Below are 27,164 nucleotides of genomic sequence, written 5' to 3'. Positions count from 1 at the left end.
GTTTGAAAGTGAAGTTATTCTGCTATCCATGTGGAACAGAAGACCCTCAATGTGTTGTGTACAGAGACCAAGAACCGAATAACAACCTGTTCCCTAAACTGAACTGGGAAGTAAGAGCTACAGTGTGCCTCTAAAATCAATGCCCTGCCTTAATAGGTATTATTTATAATCTCAGTAAAGGTCACTGAGTTATTGCACCAGACTGTTTCCTGTTGCTTAATAGTTAAAGTGTCAAATGAACCAAGTGATATTGGAATTTGAGTGTAGATTTTGACCCAGAGATTTTATACCAGCTTTCCACAATCTTCAAACTCAAGTCTTCAAAATTGATTAAAAATGAAGCCAATATACAAATGGGGACAAATTTTTTTGTTGCTTTGACCATCTTAGGAGCAGTGCTACATAAAACCAAGAATTCTCTTTTCTTGATCACAATCCAATTCACTCCAATTCATTTTGACTGGACCTCTCATAACTATTGGATGTCTCACATCTCTCCAAAGGCAATGGGGGTTGCAGTTGTTGCAATGTAGCAAACATAACTACTCACAACCAGCTCCCACAAAGATCACATGGACAATGATCAGATAATTGGTCTTCTGTGGTGTTGTCTGGGACAACGCCATGGCCCTTGCAAAAATTACAAAGGATCTTTTAAGTCCACTTGAGAACATACTGGTCCTTGGGTTCTAGTTTAGCCAATACCTCCACTGCATCTGAGTAACACACAATAACACACCCTCAAACACATGTTCAAGTTTCACATGTACATCAGGTGTCTACTTGTTAGAGTGGGGAAAAGATTAATGTTGATGAGACTTATGTAGTTCTGGTGCAAAATTATGACTCTTTATTGAAATATTTATACTTGGTACAGTTACTTGATTAGATTGGTCAGGAATCCATCCAGACTTGTGCTCCAGAACTACTCACACTGTGTTATCCCACAATGCTTTGATTGTCAGGAATTCAGACATCGCACCCATATTTGGGGAAGGAGAGGGAGCTGATGGTCAGCTGATTAGGGACAAGGTCTCTGAGGCAGCCCACAGAGAGGCAGGATGTTGAAGAATTGTTTCAACTACTGGCTACATGTGGGGATGGATCACAGTATTCCCAAGAAAAAGAGAATGGCCACAATCGTTCTAGTATACTGCACGCTGAAAAAGAAAGTCCAGTCTGGGACAGCCCAGGTTAGGAACAAGAAAAGATTAATGGAATAGGACATCTCAGTAGAGGTAAATGGATCAGGAAATCCTGAGAATGGTGAATGGACCAGAGGTGAACAGAATGGCTTGTCCAAGGACAAGAGTCAGACAAGATAAATGTGAAGCCTCAGAAACTGGAACTAAGCAGCTGAAGCTCCACATAAGGTGGCCATTGGACAGGGCAGGACAGATATTAGGTCATGGGGCATCTACGCAGACAATAAGACATCCTTGCCTCCAAACATTCAATTATCTCAGTGAATCTCTCCAACCACCCAGACACTGTCCTCTCACATTCCCTCCCGTGCCCCTCTCTACCATGCGTTTGCAGATCCCATCCTTGCACCATCATCTCTGTCCCAGATGCTGTGGATCTTCCTCTTCCGATCTGTTGTCAAGCACATCCCCCACTGATGCTGCCAGTATGAAACTCTCTGAGAATGAAGAATGCTATTCCCACACTAGAAATCTCTGCCAAACATGTACCAGGGAACTGAGACAGCAGCTGCAATAAGTGAGGTTTTATTCAGATGAGACAGTGACAAGTTTAAATCCCCACCTGATCTGCTGCTCAAAGTCACCTCCATTTCCCCGGTCAGTTTCCCAAGTTTCAGGAAACTCATGTTGCTCCAGAAATATTTGGATTGACTGTGAGAGACGTCAATCAGAGAGCCCACCCACTCTGCCCAATCCCTCATCTTCCAGAGCTGGTTCACTTCCTATAGGGACTGAAAACCAAGTGAGGAGATGGTGAGTGAAGGAGCAGCTTTGATACAAATTGTATCCCATAATATCCACACCAATCTTCAGGCAGTCTGACTATCCTGTGGGCAGTCAGGGGTGGAAATGTCCCTTATGCTGTGTGAGAAGATCCAGCTGAGAGAGCTGTTTACTCGGTGTTTTGTGCTGAACTGTTTGACTGGAGCTGTGTGTTGGATATTGAGTGTGTTTATTGGAAGCATTTCGGTCTGATTTCCAGGCTAAGTTTTGTTGATGCCTTATTTCCGAATGTGAGAAGGTGAGATGTGATTATCTGGAAGATGCAGAGGGTCTGAGGATTCTTACTGAATTCCTGTTGTTGCGTTCTGTGTGTTGCGAGCTGCTTTTTATCCTGTGAACTGTCATTTACACAGTTCCTCTGCGGAAATGTACACTTTTGAAGAGATCATACTGCAGGAGAGAGCTACCACCTTGGAAGGGTAAAAATGAGGGTGTGCTGCCTCGTTTAGTGGGCTGTACAGATGAATAAGTATCAGACATTTGGTGTCTCCAGTATGTCCCATCATTCATTTAGATCATGGTACCTTTGTGATCAAACTCCATATTCCTGGTTTTCCTCCATGTCCCATCAAAACTTTAGTGAACAAAAAACTGTCAGTCTTAGATTGAAAGTCATAATTGATGTTCCATTGAAGATGGTTTGTGGGTGTGAATTTCATTTTTCTTCTACCCCTTGTGTCTCATACAATTTCCTGATTTCACTCCTGAAGGTTTTTGCTGCAAGTTTGCAATGATGCCACTGTTCCCCAACCAATGAAAGTAGTTTATCTCTTTCTTCCCCATTATACCTTAAAAACTTTAATTATATCAGCTTCTGAAGTGTTGAGAAATATAATTTCTGTTAATCTTTTCTCGTAATTTAAGTCTTGCTAACAAGGGAGCATTCCAGCAAATCCATACAGCAGTCCCTCCAAAAACAATATATCTTATTCTGACACTATGTCAGGATTGTCTCAATCTTGATGATTTTCCTCATTATTAAACTTTGTAGTGATCATTTACGATCGTTTGCTTGGCCACTTTAAAGGCCAGTTCAGAGTCAGCCATGTTGTGTGGGACTGGAGTCACATGTGGACCACATCAGGCAGTTGTAGGAGGTTCCCTTTACTGAGGATAGTATTTCAGGTTAAGAACAAGATTTCATGTTTTTCTTATGATTTTGTTCCACAGATTCCAAACTGTTTTAAATTTACCTTCACAACATGGAGCCGTTCAGGTGAAGTGCAGAGACATCTTAAGGGGAAGGTTGTGTTACGACAGAATGAGCAAATGTGCAACAATAATTGTTTCCTTCAGTTCCAAAAGTAGACAAAAGATGTATAAATGTATACAAATCCCATTAAAACCCAATTTTCTAGACTGAATAGCATTCAGGGTAGTCCAAGTTGGAGAATGGGGAAAAATATCGATGTAAGAACTGCTCCTTTTGTGAGGTATTTTCTGTGTTGGAGCTGATTTTATTGAATTCTAGGAACAGTAATTACTATTTAATATGCTGGAGCATTGTTTTGGAACTTTGGGAGGAAAAAAGATTTAAAGGAGGAGGAAGGAAGAGGAAGCAAATACCATGTGGGAAGTGAAACAAATGGAGAAGTAAACCTGCACAGCTGTCTTTCCCAGCAGTGAACCTATATAGCTTTTTGACCCAGCAGTGAACTTGTACAGCTCACTGCTTCAGCTGTTTGGTTTCAAGTATCTCTGGACATGAAGTTTGTCAAGAAAAATAAACAAACAATGAAATTCACAACTGGTGACATCTTATAAAATGTCCAAATTACAGAGTAGGAAGTGCTGGATGTCTTGAAACGATTAAAGGTGGATAAATCCCCAGGACCTGATCAGGTGTATCTGAGAACTCTGTCGGAAGGTAGAGAAGTGATTGCTGGGCCTCTTGGTGAAATATTTGTATCATCGATAGTCACAGGTGAAGTGCCGGAAAACTGGAGGTTGGCAAACGTGGTGCCACTGTTTAAGAAAGGTGGTAAGGGCAAGCCAGGGAACTATAGACCAGTGAGCCTGACCTCGGTGGTGGGCAAGTTGTTGGAGGGAACCCTGAGGGACAGGATGTACAAGTATTTAGAAAGGCAAGGACTGATTTGGGAGAGTCAACATGGCTTTGTGCGTGGGAAATCATGTCTCACAAACTTGGTTGAGTTTTTTGACGAAGTAACAAAGAAGATTGATGAGGGCAGAGCAGTAGATGTGATCTATATGGACTTCAGTAAGGCGTTCGACAAGGTATCCCATGGGAGACTGATTAGCAAGGTTAGATCTCATGGAATACAGGGAGAACTAGCCATTTGCAGCAGAAAGCGGCGGGAGCAGGGCGGAAGTGAAGTCGGAGCGCAGAGCTGGTTGGGAAGGTAAGTGATTGTTATTTGAGTGGAGAAGGAACCCGAGACACTACATGTGTAGTGTCTCCCACCCTCCCTCCTCCTCTAACCTAAAAAATATAGGACTCAGTCGGCTGAACAGGTAAGCTACTTAGTGTTCTTGTTTTGGAGACTAAGTGTAGAGTTATGGCAGCACAGGCAGTTGAATGTTCCTCCTGCAGGATGTTTGAGGTAGGGGTGACCACCGATGCTCCTGCCAACTTCACCTGCAGGAAGTGCGGCCAGCTCAAGCTCCTCACAGACCACGTTAGGGAACTGGAGCTGGAGTTGGATGAACTGAGGATTATTCGAGAGGCTGAGAGGGTGATAGATAGAAGGTACAGGGACATACTTACGCCAGAAAACAGAGATAGCTGGGTAACAGTTAAGCGGTGGGAAGGGGAGGAAGTAGGCAGTGCAGGGATCCCCTGTGGTCGTTCCCCTCAACAATAAGTATACCGCTTTGGATACTGTTGGGCGGGACGGCCTAGCAGGGGTAAGCTGCAGTGACTGGGTCTCTGGCACGAGGTCTGGCTCTGAGGCTCAGAAGGGAAAGGGGGAGAGCGCTAGTTATAGGAGACTCTATAGTTAGTGGGACAGACAGGCGGTTCTGTGGACATGGGCGAGACTCTCGGATAGTTTGTTGCCTCCCGGGTGCTAGGGTCCGAGATGTCTCGGACTGTGTCTTCAGAATCCTTAAGGGGGAGGATGTGCAGCCAGAAGTCATGGTGCACATTGACACCAACGACATAGGTAGGAAGAGGGGTGGGGAGGTCATTCAGGATCTCAGGGAGTTAGGCTTGAAGCTAAAAGCTAGGACGGACAGAGTCGTCATCTCTGGGTTGTTGCCGATGCCACGTGACAGTGAGGCAAGGAATAGGGAGAGAGTGCAGTTGAACACGTGGCTGCAAGGATGGTGTAGGAGGGAGGGCTTCAGGTATTTGGACAATTGGACTGCATTCTGGGGAAGGTGGGACCTGTACAAGCAGAACGGGTTGCACCTGAACCAGAAGGGCACCAATATCCTGGGAGGTAGGTTTGCTAGCACTCTTCGGGGGGGGGGGGGGGGGGGTTTAATTTGGCAGGGGGATGGGATCCGGACTTGTAGTCCAGCAAGTAGGTTAGCTGTTTTTCAGGATGTCCAAGAATGTAGGGAGGCTGTGGAGAAGGTAGCACTGACAGGGAATACTTGCGGACACAGGGATGGGTTCAAGTGTTTATACTTCAACGCAAGGAGTATCAGAAATAAGGTGGGTGAACTTAAGGCGTGGATCGGTACTTGGGACTACGATGTTGTGGCCATCACGGAAACGTGGATAGAAGAGGGACAGGAATGGTTGTTGGAGGATCCTGGTTACAGATGTTTCACTAAGGTTAGGGAGGGTGGTAAAAAAGGAGGGGGGGGGTAGCGTTGCTAATTAGAAATGGTATAACGGCTGCAGAAAGGCAGTTCGAGGGGGATCTGCCTTTGGAGATGAAGTCAGAAATAGGAAAGGAGCAGTCACCTTGTTGGGTGTTTACTATAGGCCCCCCAATAGCAGCAGAGATGTGGAGAAACAGATTGGGAAACAGATTTTGGAAAGGTGCAGAAGCCACAGGGTAGTAGTCATGGGCGATTTCAACTTCCCAAATATTGATTGGAACCTCTTTAGATCAAGTAGATTGGACGGGGCAGTGTTTGTGCAGTGTGTCCAGGAAGCTTTTCTAACTCAGTATGTAGATTGTCCGACCAGAGGGGAGGCCATATTGGATTTGGTATTTGGTAACAAACCGGGACAAGTGATGGGCTTGTTAGTGGGTGAGTATTTTGGTGATGGTGACCACAATGCTGTGACTTTCACCTTGGTTATGGAGAGAGATAGGTGCGTGCAGCAGGGCAGGTTTTACAATTGGGGGAAGAGTAAATATGATGCTGCAAGACAAGATCTGAGGAGCATAAGTTGGGAGCATAGGCTGTCAGGGAAGGATGTCGTTGAAATGTGGAACTTTTTCAAGGAACAGATACGTCATGTCCTTGATATGTATGTACCTGTAAGGCAGGAAAGAGATGGCCGTGTGAGGGAACCTTGGTTGACGAGGGAGGTTGAATGTCTTGTAAAGAGGAAGAAGGAGGCTTACATAAGGTTGAGGAAACAAGGTTCAGACAGAGCGTTGGAGGGATACAGGATAGCTAGGAGGGAGCTGAAGAAAGGGATTAGGAGAGCTAAGAGAGGGCATGAAAAATCTTTGGCAGGTAGGATCAAGGATAACCCCAAGGCCTTTTATGCGTATGTGAGAAACATGAGAATGACGAGAACGAGGGTAGGTCCGATCAAGGACAGTAGTGGGAGACTGTGTATTGAGTCGGAAGAGATAGGAGAGGTCTTGAATGAGTACTTTTCTTCAGTATTTACAAATGAGAGGGACCGTATTGTTGCAGAGGAGAGTATGAAACAGACTGGTAAGCTAGAGGAGATATGTTAGGAAGGAAGATGTGTTGGGCATTTTGAAAAACTTGAGGATAGACAATTCCCCCGGGCCTGACGGGATATATCCTAGGATTATGTGGGAAGCAAGAGAGGAAATTGCAGAGCCGTTGGCAATGATCTTTTCGTCTTCACTGTCAATGGGGGTGGTACCAGGGGACTGGAGAGTGGCGAATGTTGTGCCCCTGTTCAAAAAAGGGATAGGGATAACCCCAGGAATTATAGGCCAGTTAGTCTTACTTCGGTGGTAGGCAAAGTAATGGAAAGGGTACGGAGGGATAGAATTTATGAGTATCTGGAAAGAAACTGCTTGATTAGGGACAGCCAGCATGGATATGTGAGGGGTAGGTCTTGCCTTACAAGTCTTATTGAATTCTTTGAGAAGGTGACCAAGCATGTGGATGAGGGTAGAGCAGTGGATGTAATGTCCATGGATTTTAGTAAGACATTTGATAAGGTTCCCCATGGCAGGCCTATGCAGAAAGCCAGGAGGCATGGGATAGAGGGAAATTTGGCCAGTTGGATAGAGAACTGGCTAACCGGTCGAAGTCAGAGAGTCGTGGTAGATGGTAAATATTCAGCCTGGAGCCCAGTTACAAGTGGAGTTCTGCAGGGATCAGATCTGGGTCCTCTGCTGTTTGTAATGTTTATTAATGACTTGGAAGAGGGAGTCGAAGGGTGGGTCAGTAAATTTGCAGACGATATGAAGATTTGTGGAGTTGTGGATAGTGAGGAGGGCTGTTGTCGGCTGCAAAGGGACTTGCAGAGCTGGGCTGAGGAGTGGCAGATAGAGTTTAACCCTGTCAAGTGTGAGGTTGTCCATTTTGGAAGGACAAATAAGAATGCGGAATACAGGGTTAACTGTAGGGTTCTTAGTAAGGTGGAGGAGCAGAGGGATCTTGGGGTCTATGTTCATAGCTCTTTGAAAGTTGGATAGAGCTTGTAAGAAGGCCTATGGTGTATTAGCGTTCATTAGCAGAGGGATTGAATTCAAGAGTCGTGAGGTGATGTTGCAGCTGTACAGGACCTTGGTAAGGCCACATTTGGAGTATTGTGTGCAGTTCTGGTCGCCTCATTTTAGGAAAGATGTGGAAGCTTTGGAGAGGGTGCAGAGGAGATTCACCAGGATGTTGCCTGGAATGGAGAATAGGTCGTACGAGGATAGGTTGAGAGTGCTAGGCCTTTTCTCATTGGATTGGCGAAGGATGAGGGGTGACTTGATAGAGGTTTATAAGATGATCAGGGGAATAGATAGAGTAGACAGTCAGAGACATTTTTCCCGGGTACAACAGAGTGTTACAAGGGGACATAAATTTAAGGTGAAGGGTGGAAGGTATAGGGGGGATGTCAGGGGTAGGTTCTTTACCCAGAGAGTGGTGGGGGCATGGAATACGCTGCCTGTGGGAGTGACAGAGTCAGAATCATTGGTGACCTTTAAGCAGCATTTGGATAGGTACATGGATAGGTGCTTAAGCTAGGACAAATGTTCGGCACAACATCGTGGGCCGAAGGGCCTGTTCTGTGCTGTATTGTTCTATGTTCTACGTATTTGGATACAGAACTGGCTCAAAGGTAGAAGACAGAGGGTGGTGGTGGAGGGTTGTTTTTCACACTGGAGGCCTGTGACCAGTGGAGTGCCACAAGGATCGGTGCTGGGCCCTCTACATTTTGTCATTTACATAAATGATTTGGATGCGAGCATAAGAGGTACAGTTAGTAAGTTTGCAGGTGAGACTAAAATTGGAGGTGTAGTAGACAGCGGAGAGGGTTACCTCAGATTACAACAGGATCTGGACCAGATGGGCCAGTGGGCTGAGAAGTGGCAGATGGAGTTTAATTCAGATAAATGCGAGGTGCTGCATTTTGGGAAAGCAAATCTTAGCATGACTTATACACTTAATGGTAAAGTCCTAAGGAGTGTTGCTGAACAAAGAGACCTTGGAGTGCAGGCTCATGGCTCCTTGAAAGTGGAGTCACAGGTAGATAGGATCGTGAAGAAGGCGTTTGGTAAGCTTTCCTTTATTGGTCAGAGTATTGAGGACAGGAGTTGGGAGGTCATGTTGTGGCATGTACAGGACATTGGTTAGGCCACTGTTGTAATATTGTGTGCCATTCTGGTCTCCTTCCTATCGGAAAGATGTTGTGAAACTTGAAAGGGTTCAGAAAAGATTTACAAGGATGTTGCCAGGGTTGGAGGATATGAGCTACAGGGAGAGGCTGAATAGGCTGGGGCTGTTTTCCCTGGAGCGTTGGAGGCTGAGGGGTGACCTTATAGAGTTTTAAAAAATTATGAGGGGCATGGATAGGATAAATAGGCAAAGTCTTTTCCCTGGGGTCGGGGAGTCCAGAACTAGAGAGCATAGGTTTAGGGTGAGAGGGGAAAGATATAAAAGAGACCTAAGGGGCAACTTTTTCACGCAGAGGGTGGTATGTGTATGGAATGAGCTGCCAGAGGATGTTGTGGAGGCTACTGTTGCAACATATGCAACATTTAAGAGGCATTTGGATGGGTATATGAATAGGAAGGGTTTGGAGGGATATGGGCCGGGTGCTGGCAGGTGGGACTAGATTGGGTTGGGATATCTGGTCGGCATGGACGGGTTGGACCGAAAGGTCTGTTTCCATGCTGTACATCTCTATGACTCTATAAACCTGTGTGGGGGAACTCACAGTAGGGAAGCAGCTAAATGGCTAGTTTTAAAGTATAAACTTTCAGTTTATTTTGTAAATCAACAAGTGAGGAGAGTGGGTTCTTTTTTTGATTGTGTTTTTATAGAACATAGAACATAGAACATAGAACAATACAGCACAGAACAGGCCCTTCGGCCCACGATGTTGTGCCGAACTTCTATCCTAGATTAAGCACCCATCCATGTACCTATCCAAATGCCGCTTAAAGGTCGCCAATGAATCTGACTCTACCACTCCCACGGGCAGCGCATTCCATGCCCCCACCACTCTCTGGGTGAAGAACCCACCCCTGACATCTCCCCTATACCTTCCACCCTTCACCTTAAATTTATGTCCCCTTGTAACACTCTGTTGTACCCGGGGAAAAAGTTTCTGACTGTCTACTCTATCTATTCCTCTGATCATCTTATAAACCTCTATCAAGTCACCCCTCATCCTTCGCCGTTCCAACGAGAAAAGGCCGAGAACTCTCAACCTATCCTCGTACGACCTACTCTCCATTCCAGGCAACATCCTGGTAAATCTTCTCTGCACCCTCTCCAAAGCTTCCACATCTTTCCTAAAGTGAGGCGACCAGAACTGCACACAGTACTCCAAATGTGGCCTAACCAAAGTCCTGTACAGCTGCAACATCACCTCACGACTCTTGAATTCAATCCCTCTGCTAATGAACGATAATACTCCATAGGCCTTCTTACAAACTCTATCCACCTGAGTGGCAACCTTCAAAGATCTATGTACATAGACCCCAAGATCCCTCTGTTCCTCCACCTGACCAAGAACCCTACCATTAACCCTGTATTCCGCATTCTTATTTGTTCTTCCAAAATGGACAACTTCACACTTGGCAGGGTTGAACTCCATCTGCCACTCCTCAGCCCAGCTCTGCATCATATCTAAGTCCCTCTGCAGCCGACAACAGCCCTCCTCACTGTCCACAACTCCACCTATCTTTGTATCATCTGCAAATTTACTGACCCACCCTTCGACTCCCTCATCTAAGTCATTAATAAAAATTACAAACAGCAGAGGACCCAGAACTGATCCCTGCGGAACTCCACTTGTAACTGGACTCCATGCTGAATATTTACCATCTACTACCACTCTCTGACTTCGACCGGTTAGCCAGTTTTCTATCCAATTGGCCAAATTTCCCTCTATCCCATGCCTCCTGACTTTCCGCATAAGCCTACCATGGGGAACCTTATCAAATGCCTTACTAAAATCCATGTACACTACATCCACTGCTCTACCCTCATCCACATGCTTGGTCACCTCCTCGAAGAATTCAATAAGACTTGTAAGGCAAGACCTACCCTTCACAAATCCGTGCTGGCTGTCCCTAATCAAGCAGTGCCGTTCCAGATACTCGTAAATCCTATCCCTCAGTACCCTTTCCATTACTTTGCCTACCACAGAAGTAAGACTAACTGGCCTGTAATTCCCGGGGTTATCCCTATTCCCTTTTTTGAACAGGGGCACAACATTCGCTACTCTCCAGTCCCCTGGTACCACCCCCGTTGCCAGTGAAGACGAGAAGATCATTGCCAACGGTACTGCAATTTCCTCTCTTGCTTCCCACATAATCCTAGGATATATCCCGTCAGGCCCGGGGGACTTGTCTATCCTCAAGTTGTTCAAAATGTCCAACACATCTTCCTTCCTAACAGATATCTCTTCTAGCTTATCAGTCCGTTTCACACTCTCCTCTTCAACAATACAGTCCCTCTCGTTCGTAAATACTGAAGAGAAGTACTTGTTCAAGACCTCTCCTATCTCTTCCGACTCAATACACAGTCTCCCACCACTGTCCTTGATCGGACCTACCCTCGTTCTCGTCATTCTCAGGTTTCTCACATACGCATAGAATGCCTTGGGGTTATCCTTGATCCTATCCGCCAGGGATTTTTCATGCCCTCTCTTAGCTCTCCTAATCCCTTTCTTCAGGTCCCTTCTGGCTATCCTGTATTGAGATCTGTTTCTTGATTAAACTTTAAAAATATAAAACATAGCTAATAAGTTAACATAGAGTAGTGTTTTTAGAGTAGTAACACTGGGTTATTTTCTGGGTCTTTAGACTGTTAAGGTGCAAAGATGGCCTTTAGTAGAGTGACATGTTCTCCTGCCAGATGTTGGAGATTAGCGAGAATTTCTATGTTACTGATGATTATATCTGCAGGAAATTTGTGTTTGGTTGCAAATTCTGTTGGATCACATGGATCGATTGGAGTGTCAGTTAGAGGCAATGAAGAATTTACAGGGTCTGGGGGATGACAGTTGCATGAAGAGAGAAAAAAATGCATGTACATTCAGATAGATGGACTACCTCCAGGAATGGTAGGAGGGGTAGGCAGGTAGCACAGGAGACACTTGTAGCTGTTCCCATCTCAAACAAGTATGTTGTTTTGGAAAATGTAGGGGACAATGCACGCTTAAGGAAATGTAGCACTGACAGCCAGGTTCCTAGTACTGAGACTGACTCTACTGTAACTAGAAGTATGTCAGATTCCAAGTGATCGATTGTGATAGGAGACTGTCCAGTCAGAGGTACAGAATGACAATGGCTGACAATGAGACGTAAGAATGGTGTGTTGCCTCCTTGGTGTTAGGATCAGGATATCTTGGAGCAAGTGTAGGATATTCTCAAAGGGAAAGGGACTAGCAGGAGGTTGTACACATTGGAACTAATTTCATTGGAAGAGAGAAGGATGAAATTCTGATGCGAGAATATAGGAAGTTGGAATGGAATTTAAAAAGTAGGTCCGAGAGGGTAGTAATATCTGGATTACTCTCGGTGCCACGAGCTAATGAGGGCAGGAACAGGAGGATACAGTAGATGAATATGTAGCTGAGGAGTTGGTGCAGGGGAGATGGATGCACATTCTTGGATCATCAGAATCTTTTCTGGGGTAGAACTGACCTGTGTAAGAAGGATGGATTGCACCTGAATTGGAAGGGGACTAATATGCTGGCGGGGAGATTTGCTAGAGCTGCTTGGGAGGATTTAAACAATGGGTGGGTGGGATCCAAAGAGAATGAGAAAAAGAGATCAGTCTGAGACTTGTGCAGTTAGGAAAGTGAGTCAGACAAACAGTAGGAGCAGGCAGGAACAGAGAATGAGTTAGGACTGATGCATTAAACTGCATTTACTTCAACGCAAGAAGCCTAACAGGTAAGGCAGATGAACTCGGAGCATGGTTGATGACATGGAACTGGGAAATCATAGTGATTAAGGAGATATGGCTCAGAGGTGGATAGGACTGGCAGCTTAATGTTACAGGATAGAGATACTATAGGAAGGAGAGAAAGGGGAGGCAAGAGAGGAGGGAGAATGGAATTTTTGATTGGGGATTACATTATGGCTGTACTTATGGAGGATATTCCTGGGAATATGTTCACGGAAGTTATTTGGATGGAACTGAGAAATAAGAAAGGGATGATCACTTTATTGGGATTGTACCATAGAACCCCCCAATAGTGAGAGGGAAATTGAGAAGCAAACTTGTAAGGAGATCTCAGTTATATATAAGAATAATCGGGTGGTCGTGGTAGGGGATTTTAACTTTCCAAACATGGACTGGGACTGCCATAGTGCTAAGGGCTTGGATGGAGAGAAATTTATCAAGTGTGTACAAGAAAATTTTCCAATTCAGAATGTGGATGTGCCTACTAGAGAAGGTGCAAAACCTGACCTACACTTGGGAAATAAGGCAGGGCAGGTGACTGAGGTGTCAGTGGGGAAGCAATTTGGGGCCAGCGACCATAATTCTATTTGTTTTAAAATAGTGATGGAAAACGACAGAATGAATCTAAAAGTTAAAATTCTAAATTGGAGAAAGGCTGATTTTGATGCTATGAGAGAAGAACTTTCAAAAGTTGATTGGGGGCAGATAAAAAGGGATGGCTGAAAAATGGAAAGCCTTCAAAAATGAGATAATGAGACTCCAGAGATGGTATGTTCCTGTTAGGGTGAAGGGCAAAGCGAGTAGGTGTACAGAATGCTGGATGACTAGAGAAATTGTGGTTTTGGTCAAGGAAAAGAAGAAATCATATTGCCAATTGAGACCAAGGAATTGAGTGAATCCTGAGAAGAGTATAAAGGCAGTGGGAGTATACTTAAGAGGGAAATCAGGAGAGCAAAAAAGGGACAAGAGATACCATTGGTGAATAGGGTTAAGGAGAATCCAAAGGGATTTTATAAATACATTGAGGATGAAAGAGTAACAGAGGAGAGAATAGGACCCCTCAAAGATCAGCAAGGCAGCCTATGTGTGGAGCTACAGGAGATGGGGGAGATACCAAACAAGTATTTTGCATCAATGTTTAATGTGGAGAAGGACATGGAAGCTATAAAATGTGGGGAAATAAACAGCCACATCTTGAAAAATGTCCATATTACAGAGGAGGTGGTACTGGACGATTTAAAACGCATAGAAGTGGATAAATCCCCAGGACCTGATCAGGTGTACCCTAGAACTCTGTGGGAATCAAAGGAAGTGATTACTGGGCCCCTTGCTGAGATTGTTATGTTATCAATAGCCACAGGTGAGGTGCTGGAAGACTGGAGGGTGGTTAACGTGGTGCCACTATTTAAAACAGGTGGTAAGGAAAATGCAGGGAACTATAGACAGGTGAGCCTGACCTCAGTGGTGGGCAATTTGCCTTCTAGTTCTGCACTCCCTGACCCCAGGGAAAAGACTTTGCCTATTTACCCTATCCATGCCCCTCATAATTTTGTAAACCTCTATAAGGTCACCCCTTAGCCTCCGACGCTCCAGGGAAAACAGCCCCAGCCTGTTCAGCCTCTCCTTATAGCTCAAATCCTCCAATCCTGGCAACATCCTTGTAAATCTTTTCTGAACCCTTTCAAGTTTCACAACATCTTTCCGATAGGAAGGAGACCAGAATTGCATGCAATATTCCAACAGTGGTCTAACCAATGTCCTGTACAGCTGCAACATGACCTCCCAACTGCTGTACTCAATACTCTGACCAATAAAAGAAAGCATACCAAACAACTTCTTCACTATCCTATCTACCTGCGACTCCACTTTCAAGGAGCTATGAACCTGCACTCCAAGGTCTCTTTGTTCAGCAACACTCCCTCAGACCTTACCATTAAGTGTAAAAGTCCTGCTAAGATTAGCTTTCCCAAAATGTACCACCTTGCATTTATCTGAATTAAACTCCAACTGTCACTTCTCAGCCCATTGGCCCATCTCATAGAGTCGTAGAGATGTACAGCACGGAAACAGACCCTTCGGTCCAACCCATCCATGCCGACCAGATATCCCAACCCAATCTAGTCCCACCTGCCAGCACCCAGCCCATAACCCTCCAAACCCTTCCTATTCATATACCCATCCAAATGCCTCTTAAATGTTGCAATTGTACCAGCCTCCACCACTTCCACTGGCAGCACATTCCTGGTCAAGTTTCTGTTGTAGTCTGAGGTAACCCTCTTCTCTGTCCACTACACCTCCAATTTTGGTGTCATCTGCAAACTTACTAATTTACCTCTTATGCTCACATCCAAACCATTTATGTAAATGACAAAAAGTAGTGGACCCAGCACCGATCCTTGTGGCACTCCACTGGTCACAGACCTCCAGTCTGAAAAACAACCCTCCACCACCACCCTCTGTCTTCTACCTTTGAGCCAGTTCTGTATCCAAATGGCTAGTTCTCCCTGTATCTCATGAGATCTAACCTTGCTAACCAGTCTCCCATGGGGAAACTTGTCAAACACCTTACTGAAGTCCATATAGATCACATCTACTGCTCTGCCCTCATCAATCCTCTTTGTTACTTCTTCAAAAAACTCAGTCAAGTTTGTGAGACCTGATTTCCCAGGCACAAAGCCATGTTGACTATCCCTAATCAGTCCTTGCCTTTCCAAATATATGTACATCCTGTCCCTCAGGATTCCCTCCAACAACTTTTCCACCGACGTCAGGCTCACCGGTCTATAGTTCCCTGGCTTGTCCTTACTACCCTTCATAAAAAGTGACAGCACGTTAGCCTTCCGGCACCTCACCTGTGACTATCGATGATACAAATATCTCAGCAAGAGGCCCAGCAATCACTTGTCTAGCTTCCCACAGAGTTCTCGGGTACACCTGATCAGGTCCTGGGGATTTACCCACCTTTACCCATTTCAAGACATCCAGCACTTCCTCCTGTGTAATCTGAACATTTTGCAAGGTGCCTGTCCTTGAAAGTGGAGTATAGGAGTTGAGAAGTAATGTTGTGGTTGTACAGGACATTGGCTGGGCCACATTTGTAATAATGCATGCAATTCTGGTCTCCCTGCTATATAAAGGATGTTGTGAAACTTGAACGGGTCCAGAAAAGACTTCCAAGGACGTTGCCAAGGTTGGAGAGTTTGAGCTGTAGAGAGAGGGTGAATAGGCTGGGGCTTTTTTCCTTGGAGCACGAAGGCTGAGAGGTGACCTTATAGAGGTTTATAAAATCATGAAGGGCATGGATAGGGTAAATAGGCAAGTCTTTTCCCTTGGATAGGGGAGTCCAGAACTAAAGGGCATAGGTTTAAGGTGAGAGGAAAAAGATCTAAAAGGGCCCTAACAGGCAACTTTTTCACACAAAGGGTGCTGCATGTGTGGAATGAGCTGCCAGAGGAAGTGGTGGAGGCTGGTACAAATACATTTAAAAGACATCTGGATGGGTATGTGAATAGGCAGGGTTAAGACAGATATGGGCTAAATGCTGGCAAATGGGAATAGATTAATTTACGATATCTGGTCCGCAAGGACAAGTTGGACCAAAGGGTTTGTTTCCATGATGTACAGCTCTTTGACTTTATGACTGCTTCCAGAACTAAAGCAAACTACATTAAGTTCTTCATTAACAATAAAAATAACTCTGTTGATTGAAATGCACTTAACTTTAACAAGAATAATGAAAAGAAAGGATATGCAAGTTAAACTATATTCCTTTATAACTCTGAATGCATTTATGCTCTTTAAAGGTGAAGATAGGCAAAAGCACAGGCAATTTGACACATCTAATATGAACGCAAAATTACTAGATAGTGACAGGGTGAACAAAACTCCTAACATCATTAACTCAGACCACAAGGTGAAAAATTGTTTTAAACTTACAGTCCTTTTCTAAATTTTTGCAATGATAAGACCATAAGACATAGGGGTGGAAGTAAGGCCATTCGGCCCATCGAGTCCACTTCGCCATTCAATCATGGCTGATGGCCATTTCAACTCCACTTACTCCACATTTCTGTTCTGAATTTACCCCCTCTAATTCTAAGGCTGTATCCACGGGTCCTAGTCTCCTCGCCTAACGGAAACAATTTCCTAGTGTCCACCCTCTCCAAGCCATGTATTATCTTGTAAGTTTCTATTAGATCTCCCCTTAATCTTCTAAACTCCAATGAATACAATCCCAGGATCCTCAGCCGTTCCTCGTATGTTAGACCTACCATTCCAGTGATCATCTTTGTGAATCTCCGCTGGACACGTTCCAGTGCCCGTATGTCCTTCCTGAGGTGTGGGGACCGAAACTGGACACAGTACTCCAAATGGGGCCTAACCAGAGCTTTATAAAGTCTCAGTAGCACAACGGTGCTTTTATATTCCAACCCTCTTGAGATAAATGACAACATTGCATTTGCTTTCTTAATCACGGACTCAACCTGCATGTTTACCTTTAGAGAATCCTTGACTGGCACTCCCAGATCCCTTTGTACTTTGGTTTTATGAATTTTCTCACCGTTTAGAAAGTAGTCCATGCTTGTATTCTTTTTTTCAAAGTGCAAGACCTCACATTTGCTCACATTGAATTCCATCAGCCATTTCCTGGACCACTCTCCCAAACTGTCTAGATCTATCTGCAGCCTCCCCACTTCCTCAGTACTACCTGCCTGTCCACCTTACTTCGTATAATCGGCAAACTTCACTAGAATGCCCCCAGTCCCTTCATCCAGATCATTAATATATAACGTGAACAGCTGCGGCCCCAACACTGAACCCTGCGGGACACCGCTTGTCACCGGCTGCCATTCCGAAAAAGAACCTTTTATACCAACTCTCTGCTTTCTGTGTCAGACAGCCAATCCTCAATCCATACCAATAGCTCACCTCGAACACCATAGGCCCTCACCTTGCTCAGCAGCCTCCCGTGTGGCACCTTATCAAAGGCCTTTTGGAAGTCTAGATAGACCACATCCACTGGGTTTCCCTGGTCTAACCTACTTGTCACCTCTTCAAAGAATGATGACAAATGTTGTGTGTGTATACATTGATGATCATCTTTAATTTGACAGTTGAGCAGGTAAACTGAGGTCTTCTCTCGTATGATTTCTATCTTTTAAAATTTCTGGGGTTTTCTATCTTTTCCTGCACAAGGAGAGAGAGGGAGAAGGATGCAGTCTGTCTGCAAACTCTGGATTGTTTCACTCTCTGTTACCCTTGATGCCGACAGCTTTAACACTGCAGCTCAACTGATCAGAAAGCTGTTGCCAGGTGAATTTTCGTAACTTGAAAGATTATTAGTGCCATTCAGTCTTGAATTTTCCTTTTATTAAATTCCTAAAAGCTACACTGTACTAAGCTTAATAATACACATACTATTATTCCAGGTTGTAAACAACTTTATTAGTATTCCAGTTACAGCATTCCAACTTCCGTTTCTACCATACCTGGTGACACATTTATTGAAATGTTTTTCAATGTCTTTTTTAAAGATTTTACCTGAAGGCTTTGGCTTTTCCCGTAAGCCAGAACTGTATTTGTCCAGTATTGTGGACAATTGAGAGTTGAATTTGGGTTGTGCAGTCTGAGAGTTTGCAGTGTATCTGATTTCCCAGGATAATCAGCTACACTGAAGCAATATTTTCTTCAGCTTATAGCATTTGCTGACAAGTTTACTTTCTTCAAATAATTTTCAAAAATAAGGGGAAAAATTTCTTAATCGCCATTGAATTAAAACATCTCCTGAGTATTTTTACATATTCAATACATACTCTAAGCGTAAACTAGTCTTCACCAGTATAACACAAGCTAATACTGAATTGAGAGCCAGTTTTATACCTGGCCCAACTATCATTTTCATTGCCCTCATGTTGCCTGAGAAGGTGGGGATCTGAGCAGAGGAAAAGGATGTTGTCTCATTCCCTGTTCCTGGTCACTATCCAGTGTCCCTGCTGGAAAGAGGATGTATGACAATCAAGTGAGGAAATAGAAAGAACTTGTATCTGATTCCCCCACATAGAGGAATAGCAGACTGGCAATCACTGTGGAACAGTCTGTCACTGAGCAGTCAGCTCCTTCAGCAAAGGAGGAGAGGGAGTTGGAGAAAATCATGTTTCCTTTTCTTGTTTTCCAGAAGGATTGCATTGTAAAACACCAGAGAATACAGACAGGATAGACTCCGCAGATAGATGCTGACCATCACCCAAAGCACAACTGTGGGAAGACATCCAGTCCCTTTGCAGTGTTGCTCAACACAAAACAGGTTGGGCAGTGAAACCATCATCTGGAAATCGGTCAGGACAGGGGAGTTTTGACATATCATCAGTTCTGAAACTGGTTAGTGGTGCGGAAACTTCAATTAAAACCAACAATTTAAAGATTTGGGTGTGAGTGATTGATGAGAGTGAGGGTGGCGGGTGAGTGTGAGGGACTCCACAAGGTTACAAGATCATCGAACACCCAGGGTGGATTTGTTGTAGACCTGTTAAAGAAAGGACAGATTCATGGAAGAGAAACGCTTCAAGTGTGAGGTTTGTGATAAAGCTTTTGTAAAGTCGACTCACCTGTTGATACACCAGAGGATCCACACAGGGGAGAAACCATTCAGGTGTCAGCTCTGTCAGACAGCTTTCACTCAATCTTCACACCTCTTGACCCACCAGAGGTTTCACACAGGAGAAAAACCATTCACATGTCAGGTTTGTGATAAATCATTCTCGCAATCATCAAGCCTTCTTGAACACCAACGCATTCACACAGGTGAGAGGCCATTCAAATGCAAAATTTGTGAGAAATCATTCTCAGTGTCATCTGCTCTCCACAGTCATCAACGAACTCACACAGGGGAAAAGCCGTTTGTGTGCAAGATTTGTGGTAAATCATTCTCGCGGTCAACAGGTCTCTGTGAACACAAACGCATTCACACAGGAGAGAAACCATTCAAGTGTGAGGTGTGTAACAAATCATTTTCAAGGTCAGGGAATCTCCGTGTACACCGACGCATCCACACTGGGGAGAAACTGTTCAAGTGCAATATGTGTGACAAATTATTCCCTGATTCATCAAGACTTCTGCTCCATCAGAGAATTCACACAGGAGAAAAACCATTCGTATGTAAGATGTGTCACAAGTCATTCTCAACATCATCAAAACTCTGTGCACACCATCGTATTCACACTGGGGAGAAACCATTCACATGTGAGGTATGTGACAAATCATTTTCGGAATCATCAAACCTCCATAAACATCAACGTCTTCACACAAGAAATACAAGCAAGGGAAGCAGATGTATGTCACTGATATGCTGTTGAGAGCTGCCCTCTCTCTGAAGAAAGTTTATGCTGGTCAAGAATGAAACAAAGACATTGAATTGGACAGAAGGCATCTGAATCAGATCAAATTATACAATGACATGCAACTCTTCAAATGCAACAAGTGGTTGTGATGAACGGATGGCCAGAGACAATCTGTTGCCCTAAGACAGAATTGGACAGAGACAAAGATGTACAATAGGATGGGGATCATTATTCCTGTTGTAGTGGAAAATCAAACCCAGCTAGGATCTCAGTACAGTACAACAGCGTTTACACAGAGGGAGGACTCTCTTCTGAGTGGTCAAGCAGATTCCAATTCTTCAACAAACAGCACTTACTTTTATGTTCAGAAACCGCAATAAGATATGTGTTCTTTTACATGTAAGTGTTTAAGCTGAAATATCACACAGCTACTGTATACCACTTTAATGGTAAAAGTTGCTTTTGACACCTATTGATAAAGGTCTTGCTTTGCTTATTGGCACGAGTTGTAGTTTGTTGTCTAGATTACAATGTTCAGACTCAACCCAATTCCTGGAGCCCTCAGCATTTATCAATGTAAGTCAAACTCCCTTATGCTTTATGTTTCCCCATGCTTGATATCTCAATAATCCCAAAAGAGATGAGAAACAAGATATTGAAGTGTTATCAAGTCAATGAGTCTAATCTGATAAAAGTAAGAAAAGTGCGGTACTGACTGTACTGACTAAACATCAGCAATGAATTTAAGGACCACATCAGTCAATGCTATGTAGTATGTCTTACCGGTCTAGTGTGCTGGAAATGAAGTGTCATTATTCTCAGATCATCATAAAATCTCAAGATTTTTGTAAGTATGCAGGATTCTCAAATCTACCTATCTTTTAGACCCAGGGTTCACAGAAAGCACAGACCAGGTTTCTGTACTTAACAAAAATTACAATTATTAGAAATAAATCCTTTCACTGGAGATAAACAATTATGAACCATCAATATAAAACTGCAACCCATACGTATAATTCCCCTCTACACACACATGCAAATGGATGCACAAAATATGGGTGTTATGTGCAGGCAATTCAGTGATCCTTGGCCACAGCTTTTGCTCAGATAATCCTTTCACTGATCAGAACACTGCTTCTTGATCTTCCTTCTCCAGGTACTTTCACTTGTTTACAGGAGGCACTGGGTGACTGGTTCACACTTATAAAGGTCTCTGATGTATTAGTTACAAGTCACAGCTTACAGCAACTGGTGAAGTTCAGGCTTGAGCAGAAACAACTTTCCTTCCAGAGGTCTAATTGCTTCTGCCTAAACATTCCCTCCCAAAAGCTGTTCACCTATCTTACAGCCAATCATATTGTTGTTGATAGGCTGGAGGCTTTTGTCATTGGTAACGAATCATTAGTCCACAGACCAATCAGCTATTGGTTGCTGGCCAAAGCTCTGTTCGTACGTAGCTTAACTCATCTGTAACTCGGCTTTCCCTAATGCTAGAACCAACAGCTGTATAAACAGCGCTTACAATGAGTTTCAGGTTATTTGCTTTTATAAAATGCAACAAGTGCAGTAGATTCAACAAACCTTGACTTTTAAAACAGTTACTTTCCCAGGTAAGGATCCCATTATTATTGCTCACGTAGTTACTGCTGACATTGTAAGTATGAGGGGCTCACTGCCTAATAAAGAAGCAGAACACAAAAGGTCATAATCTGTACTTTAATATCTGAGCCACGTGTATATTGGCAGATGACACATCATAATAGAGAGATGAATACTCAAAGACTGATGTAGGATAAGTGGATTCTGCTTTGTGTGGCACCGGCAGCACTACTGGAGAAAGTGGGATTGGTACTGATAGGGTGGTCACCACCTGTACCATGCTGGGGCCAGTATTCCTCTTGCCAAAGAGTATGGTGCTGGAAAAGCACAGCCGGTCAAGCAGCATCGAGGAGCAGGGGAATTGACATTTCGAGCATAAACTCTTCCATCAGGAATGCCTTTCTTGCTTGCAACATTCGGTATATGGGGGTTGGGACTTCATGTTGAGGTTGAAAGGACATTTTTGAGGTCACTTGTGGAGTATTATGTATAGTTCTGATTCCCTGCTATAGAAAGGATATTATTAAATTGGGAAGGATTCAGAAAACATTTACGAGGATGTTGCCAGAACTAGAGGGCTTGAGTTATAAGGAGAGGCTGGATACGCTGAGACTCTTTTTCACTGGAGCTTAGGAGATTGAGAGGTGACCTTGTAGAGGTTTATAGCATCATGAAGGTTATAGATAAGGTAAGGTCCTCGGGAGTGTTGCTGAACAAAGAGACCTTGGAGTGCAGGTTCATAGCTCCTTGAAAGTGGAGTCACAGGTAGATAGGATAGTGAAGAAGGCGTTTGGTATGCTTTCCTTTATTGGTCAGAGTATTGAGTACAGGAATTGTGAGGTCATGTTGCGGCATGTACAGGACATTGGTTAGGCCACTGTTGGAATATTGCATGCAATCCTGGTCTCCTTCCTATCGGAAAGATGTTGTGAAACTTGAAAGGGTTCAGAAAAGATTTACAAGGATGTTGCCAGGGTTGGAGGATCTGAGCTACAGGGAGAGGCTGAACAGGCTGGGAATGTTTTCCCTGAAGCGTCAGAGGATGACGGGTGACCTTATAGAGGTTTACAGATTTTGAGGGGCATGGATAGGATAAATAGACAAAGTCTTTTCCCTGGGGTCAGGGAGTCCAGAACTAGAGGGCATAGGTTTAGGGTGAGAGGGGAAAGATATAAAAGAGACCCAAGGGGCAACTTTTTCACGCAGAGGGTGGTACATGTATGGAATGAGCTGCCAGAGGATGTGGTGGAGGCTGGTACAATTGCAACATTTAAGAGGCATTTGGATGGTATATGAATAGAAAGGGTTTGGAGGGATATGGGCCGGGTGCTGGCAGGTGGGACTAGATTGGGTTGGGATATCTGGTCTGCATGGATGGGTTGGACCGAAGGGTCTGTTTCCATGCTGTACATCTCTATGACTCTGTGACTCGATGAATGGGAAACATAGGGGAGTTCAAAGCTAGGGACATATTTTGAAGGTGGGTGGGGAAACTTTGTTACATAGAGGTGGTTTGTGCATAGAATGGTGGTTTGCATCACTGCGGAAGTGTTGATTCCAGATACAGTTACAACATTTAAAAGACATTGGTACACAAAAGGGAAAGATTAGAGGGAGAAAGGGCAAATCCAGGAAAGCGAGACTAATTTAGTTTGGAAAATTTGGTCGGCATGGAGAAGTTGGTCTGAAAGATCTCTTTCTGTGCTGTTATGACTCTATGATTCTCGAAGAAGACATGGATTTTGACCTGAATTTCGAAAGGGTGTCGCATATTTAGGAATGACAGGAAATAGGAAAAGGTGGATAGGGTGGCTCTGTTGGAGAATGATCTGCAGTTTTTCTCTTGCACAATTTTTAAGTAGATCATTTGGTCCTCTAAATAATTTGTCCAAATGAACATAAGTCACTAACTATCAAAATATCTGTAAAGTGCATGAACCTTCATCCTCTCCAAAGGCAAAATACCATGAATGCTGGAAAGCTGACATATCTTCAGAAACTGCTGGTAATCCTCAGGTCAGGTAACATCTGTGGAGAGAGGAGCAAATTCTTTGCAACCTTAGACATCCCTGAAACACAATATCCTCCTCCAGTTTTCAGAAGAATTCATTCAGCTGATGTGAGGTTTGCTGGATGTGACTGCATTTATTGCCCATTCCTAATTGACTTGGAGAAGTCAATGGTGAACAGCCTTCATGAACTGTTGTAATCCATATGATGTGGGACATCTATAATGCTGTAGAGGAGTTGCAGGATTTTGACCAAGCAATGCTTGGCACACTTGTGCCTCAACAGTGATAGCTCAAGAATCTCCTGAAATAGTTCATTTTTCCAGCCCCACAACACTTCTCTGTCCTTGACCCCTATCTTATTCCTCAGAAACATACCAACAGATGGTGTCTCCAAACCCTTTGATGACTTGAGCTCCAATTTCTACTTAAGAGACCCTATCTGATAAAATTTACAGCGACTGGTGCCCAATATTCAGAAGTTCAAATCTGATTTCTGAAGAAAGGTCACTGAACCAGAGACATTAACTATGCTTTCTCTCCACAACTGCTGCCAGAACTGCTGACTTTTTCCTCCTGGTTGGTTCCCTGGAGGGTTGGTATCTGTCTGCTTCATACACCTACAAGGGGTGGGAAGGGAATTGGAGAAGAAGATGAGGAAAGTACCCCAGACCACAGTGGCATTGTGTGCAGGACTCTTACTGTTGGACGTGGAGTGTTTTAGTGAATAGGAACATGTCATGCTGACAAATCATGTGGTTTGGATTCAGCTGAACAGTGAATTTATTGTGAGTTATAAAATGTACTAGAAGGTCAGTAACCAACAAGGAGTAATAACACTCAAACAAAATAACAAAACATTTCAAAACGACATGAAATGAATCTTGGAAGAGTATAAAATGAGCTTACCAGACTGTTCTTACATTGAGGTGTAATGGATCGAGGGAATTCATTTCTGGAGAGACTCAATCCCCACTCCCTCAACATATTCAGGATAGCAATCCTCCCACAGAGTATAGTACAAACATGGTATTAGTCAAACATCCATCATCTGAGGAAGATCTCTCTATAATTCACATCCCAACTTAAGCTGGGTCTGATTCTACCCCATAACCACTCCTGAAAGCTGGCTCACTTTACAAATACACAGACACGTATCAGGGGAAACTTCTCAGAATATTACAGACAGAAGTTTCTTTAAAATCCCTGTGCTTTAGTCTGGCTCCCAACTCTGATGGTCAGAAATGCTACTGAACTTTAGTGACATAGGATAGGGGCTTAAAAATGTGTTGCTGGAAAAGCGCAGCAGGTCAGGCAGCATCCAAGGAGAAGGAGAATCGACATTTCGGGCATAAGCCCTTCTTCAGTATAGGGCTCATTTCCATCATACAAACCAACCAATGGTTGAAGAGATCCAGTGATCATGTCGGTCCAAGGACCAATCAGTTTCCATTCCTGGAAGACTCTCTTCCCTCAGGTGAGTTGCACAGTGTTTCCTAATTCCCAACTCCCTGCCATTTGCCCTCCATTTAGCAGTTGGCAGTTAGTGTGTAAAGAAAGTCTTAATTTATTTTAAAATCTAATTATGGTATTCATTTACAATTCACTCAGTTTAAATTATGAAGTTCCCAGCCTGAAACAGGCTTTGTTATTTTAATCAAACTTTTCAGGCATGTTATGATTCAACTCCAAATCAGGTGGAACCTGAACGCAGACCTTCTGTCCAACAGGTAGGGATAACATCACTGCACTTCAAGACCATTCTAAACATTGGCATCTAATAGTGGGGAAAATGCAGGAGTCCATTTCATTTATTATGAAAAATGTATTAACAGAACATTTGATAAACAGTGTTAGGATTGGACAGTCAGCACAAATTTATAAAAGAGTACTTGACAAATCTATTAGAATTTTTTGAGGATATAACTTCTAATAGCGTTGATCAAAGGAACTACTGGATGTCATTGGACTTTCAGAAGAAATCTGGAAAGGTCCCACATAAGAGATTAGCTTTTAAAATTTAAAGTGCATGGATTGGGTCAGTGTTCTGAAATGGATAAAGACCTGGCTGGCAGACAGGAAACAAAGAGTAGAAATAAACTGGTCATTTTCAGAGTGACATCCAGTGACTATTGAGGTTCTACGAGGATCAGTGCTTGGACCTCAGATTCACAATATACATTAATAACCTAAGTGGGGGAACTAAATGTAATATTTTCATGTTTGCACATGACGCTAAGCTGGGTATGAATGTGAAGTATGAGGAAAACGCAGAGGTGCTTCAGCGTGATTTGGACAACTTTAGTGAGTGAGCAAATGTATGGCACATAAGTATAATGTAGATAAGTGTGAGGTTATCCATTTTGGTAGCAAAACCAAGAAGGCAGATTATTTGTATGGCAACTGATTCAGAAAGGGAGAGGTGCAACATGATCTGTGTGTCTTTGTACACCAGTCACTGAAAGTAAGCATTGTGTGCTGGGCTTTATAATGAGGGATTTGAGTTCAGGAGCAGGAATGTCTTGCTACAATTGTGGAAGTACTTGGTGAGACCACCTCTGGAGTACTGTGTGCAGTTTTGGTCTCCCTGTGTGAGGAGGGATGTTCTGGGTATGGAGGCATTGCAACGAAGGTTTACCAGCCTTCATACCTGGGAGGACGTATGAAGAGAGACAGGACCAGTGAGGATTATAACCACTGGAGTTTAGAAGAATGAGGGAGGATCTCTTGAAACCTATAAAATTCTAACAGGACTAGCTGTTAATGCAGAAAAGATGTTCCTGATGACTGGGGAATCCAAAGCCAGGGGTCACAGTCTAAGGATACAAGGTTGTATTTAGGACTGACATGAGGAGAAATTTATTCATCCAGACAGTGGTATTCTCTGCCATAGAAAGCGAATGAAGCCACCACATTGAATGTTTTTAAGTAGAAGTTACGTATAATTTTTAGGGCGAAAGGAATCAAAGGGTCTTAGGTGAAAGTGGGGAGAGGGTATTAGTTAATTAACCATGATCATATTGAATGGCAGATCAGGCTCAAAATGGCAAATGATCTATTCCTGTTTCATTCTTAATGTAAGCAAAGTTTTCCATTTGGAAGAGTAGTTGGGCTTCATTAGCAAAGAAGCTCAAATTGGTTCCTCTGTAACTGGGCCTGTTGTATCATAAGCAAATGACCTTGTGAATTTAGAATGATTGGACACTTGAGAAAGGGGAGAAAGGAGATGATGTATTCTGTTGCTTTTGATTTTTCTAAACTTTTCAGCCTCACTATTTACTGAGAATCCGGGAAGTAATTAAGATTTATTCTATTCCTAAGGTTCATCGTGGTATTGCAACTGGTGGAAAGGTTAATAAAATATATAAATGCTTACATTTGAAAAATATATAATTAAAGTCTTTGTGCTTGAATGGCCAAAATAAAGATGGACTGACAGCAAAAATAGAAATAAGTAAGTCATATTTGTAGCCTCTACAGAGACATAACTACAGGATGACATGGATTGGGACCTGAAT

The 27,164-nt window shown here is 43.5% G+C and overlaps 1 protein-coding gene across 3 annotated transcripts; it reads left to right on the top strand.

Annotated features, from left to right (window-relative positions):
• The first annotated feature begins 1,934 nt into the window (after window positions 1-1,934).
• LOC140455657 (uncharacterized) lies at window positions 1,935-20,510 on the top strand. 3 transcript variants are annotated; one of them, XM_072550654.1, is made up of 2 exons: window positions 1,935-1,958; window positions 18,877-20,510. In XM_072550654.1, exon 2 carries the CDS (start codon window positions 19,247-19,249, stop codon window positions 20,051-20,053), a length of 807 nt encoding a protein of 268 aa, XP_072406755.1. In that variant the 5' UTR covers window positions 1,935-1,958; window positions 18,877-19,246; the 3' UTR covers window positions 20,054-20,510. The 3 variants fall into 3 exon arrangements, with proteins under 3 accessions (XP_072406755.1, XP_072406753.1, XP_072406754.1); XM_072550652.1 differs by having other exon boundaries at window positions 1,943-2,226; XM_072550653.1 differs by lacking the exon at window positions 1,935-1,958 and adding an exon at window positions 3,812-4,351.
• The last annotated feature ends 6,654 nt before the right edge of the window (window positions 20,511-27,164 follow it).

Source organism: Chiloscyllium punctatum, chromosome 30 (assembly GCF_047496795.1).
Source record: "Chiloscyllium punctatum isolate Juve2018m chromosome 30, sChiPun1.3, whole genome shotgun sequence".
In the NCBI taxonomy this organism is placed as follows: Eukaryota; Metazoa; Chordata; class Chondrichthyes; order Orectolobiformes; family Hemiscylliidae; genus Chiloscyllium; species Chiloscyllium punctatum.
The sequence above is the reverse complement of the archived record's forward strand: the minus strand, read 5'-3'. Positions and strand labels throughout refer to the sequence as shown.